Source organism: Antrostomus carolinensis, unplaced genomic scaffold (genome assembly GCF_000700745.2).
Source record: "Antrostomus carolinensis isolate BGI_N321 unplaced genomic scaffold, ASM70074v2 scaffold42920, whole genome shotgun sequence".
Taxonomy (NCBI): domain Eukaryota; kingdom Metazoa; phylum Chordata; class Aves; order Caprimulgiformes; family Caprimulgidae; genus Antrostomus; species Antrostomus carolinensis.
In genome coordinates, this window is record NW_010288475.1 from 1,882 (window position 1) to 2,231 (window position 350).

A 350-nucleotide genomic window follows, 5' to 3' on the forward strand; every position below is an offset into this window, starting at 1 on the left:
GCTTCAGCGTCTTCACCGCCACCTTCGTGGTGCCATTCCATGTGCCTGGGCCAGGGACACGGTGTCACCATGAGCCCAAGGGTTGGCTGGCCCCCGGGAGGGCCAGGATGGTTGGATGGATGGATGGAGGGATGCATGGATGGAAGAGCAAGGAAATCAGGGCAGGGCAAGGAAAGGGCATGATCCCACCATACACCCCCAGGACACAAGTCCCCCTCACCCCATGACATGGGGACAAAGCTCATCTCCTAATGCCAACCTTACCCCATTCCTCATCCCTCCACGGGGGAGCTGGAGCCAAGCTGCCATCTCCATCACCACCTAGCACCCTCTGATGCTCCCTGCCAGGG

At 60.6% G+C, this 350-nt stretch overlaps 1 protein-coding gene across 1 annotated transcript in view; it reads right to left on the reverse strand.

Moving 5' to 3' along the window:
- Positions 1-350, reverse strand: part of LOC104524113 (tyrosine-protein kinase Yes) — a gene marked incomplete at its 5' end in the record, with an annotated part of 2,421 nt that overhangs the window by 1,783 nt on the left and 288 nt on the right. Inside the window, 2 exon segments of the mRNA XM_029084702.1 lie at position 1; positions 4-45. The exon segment at position 1 is cut by the window's left edge and continues 185 nt beyond it. Of these exon segments, the coding sequence (XP_028940535.1) occupies position 1; positions 4-45 (43 nt within the window).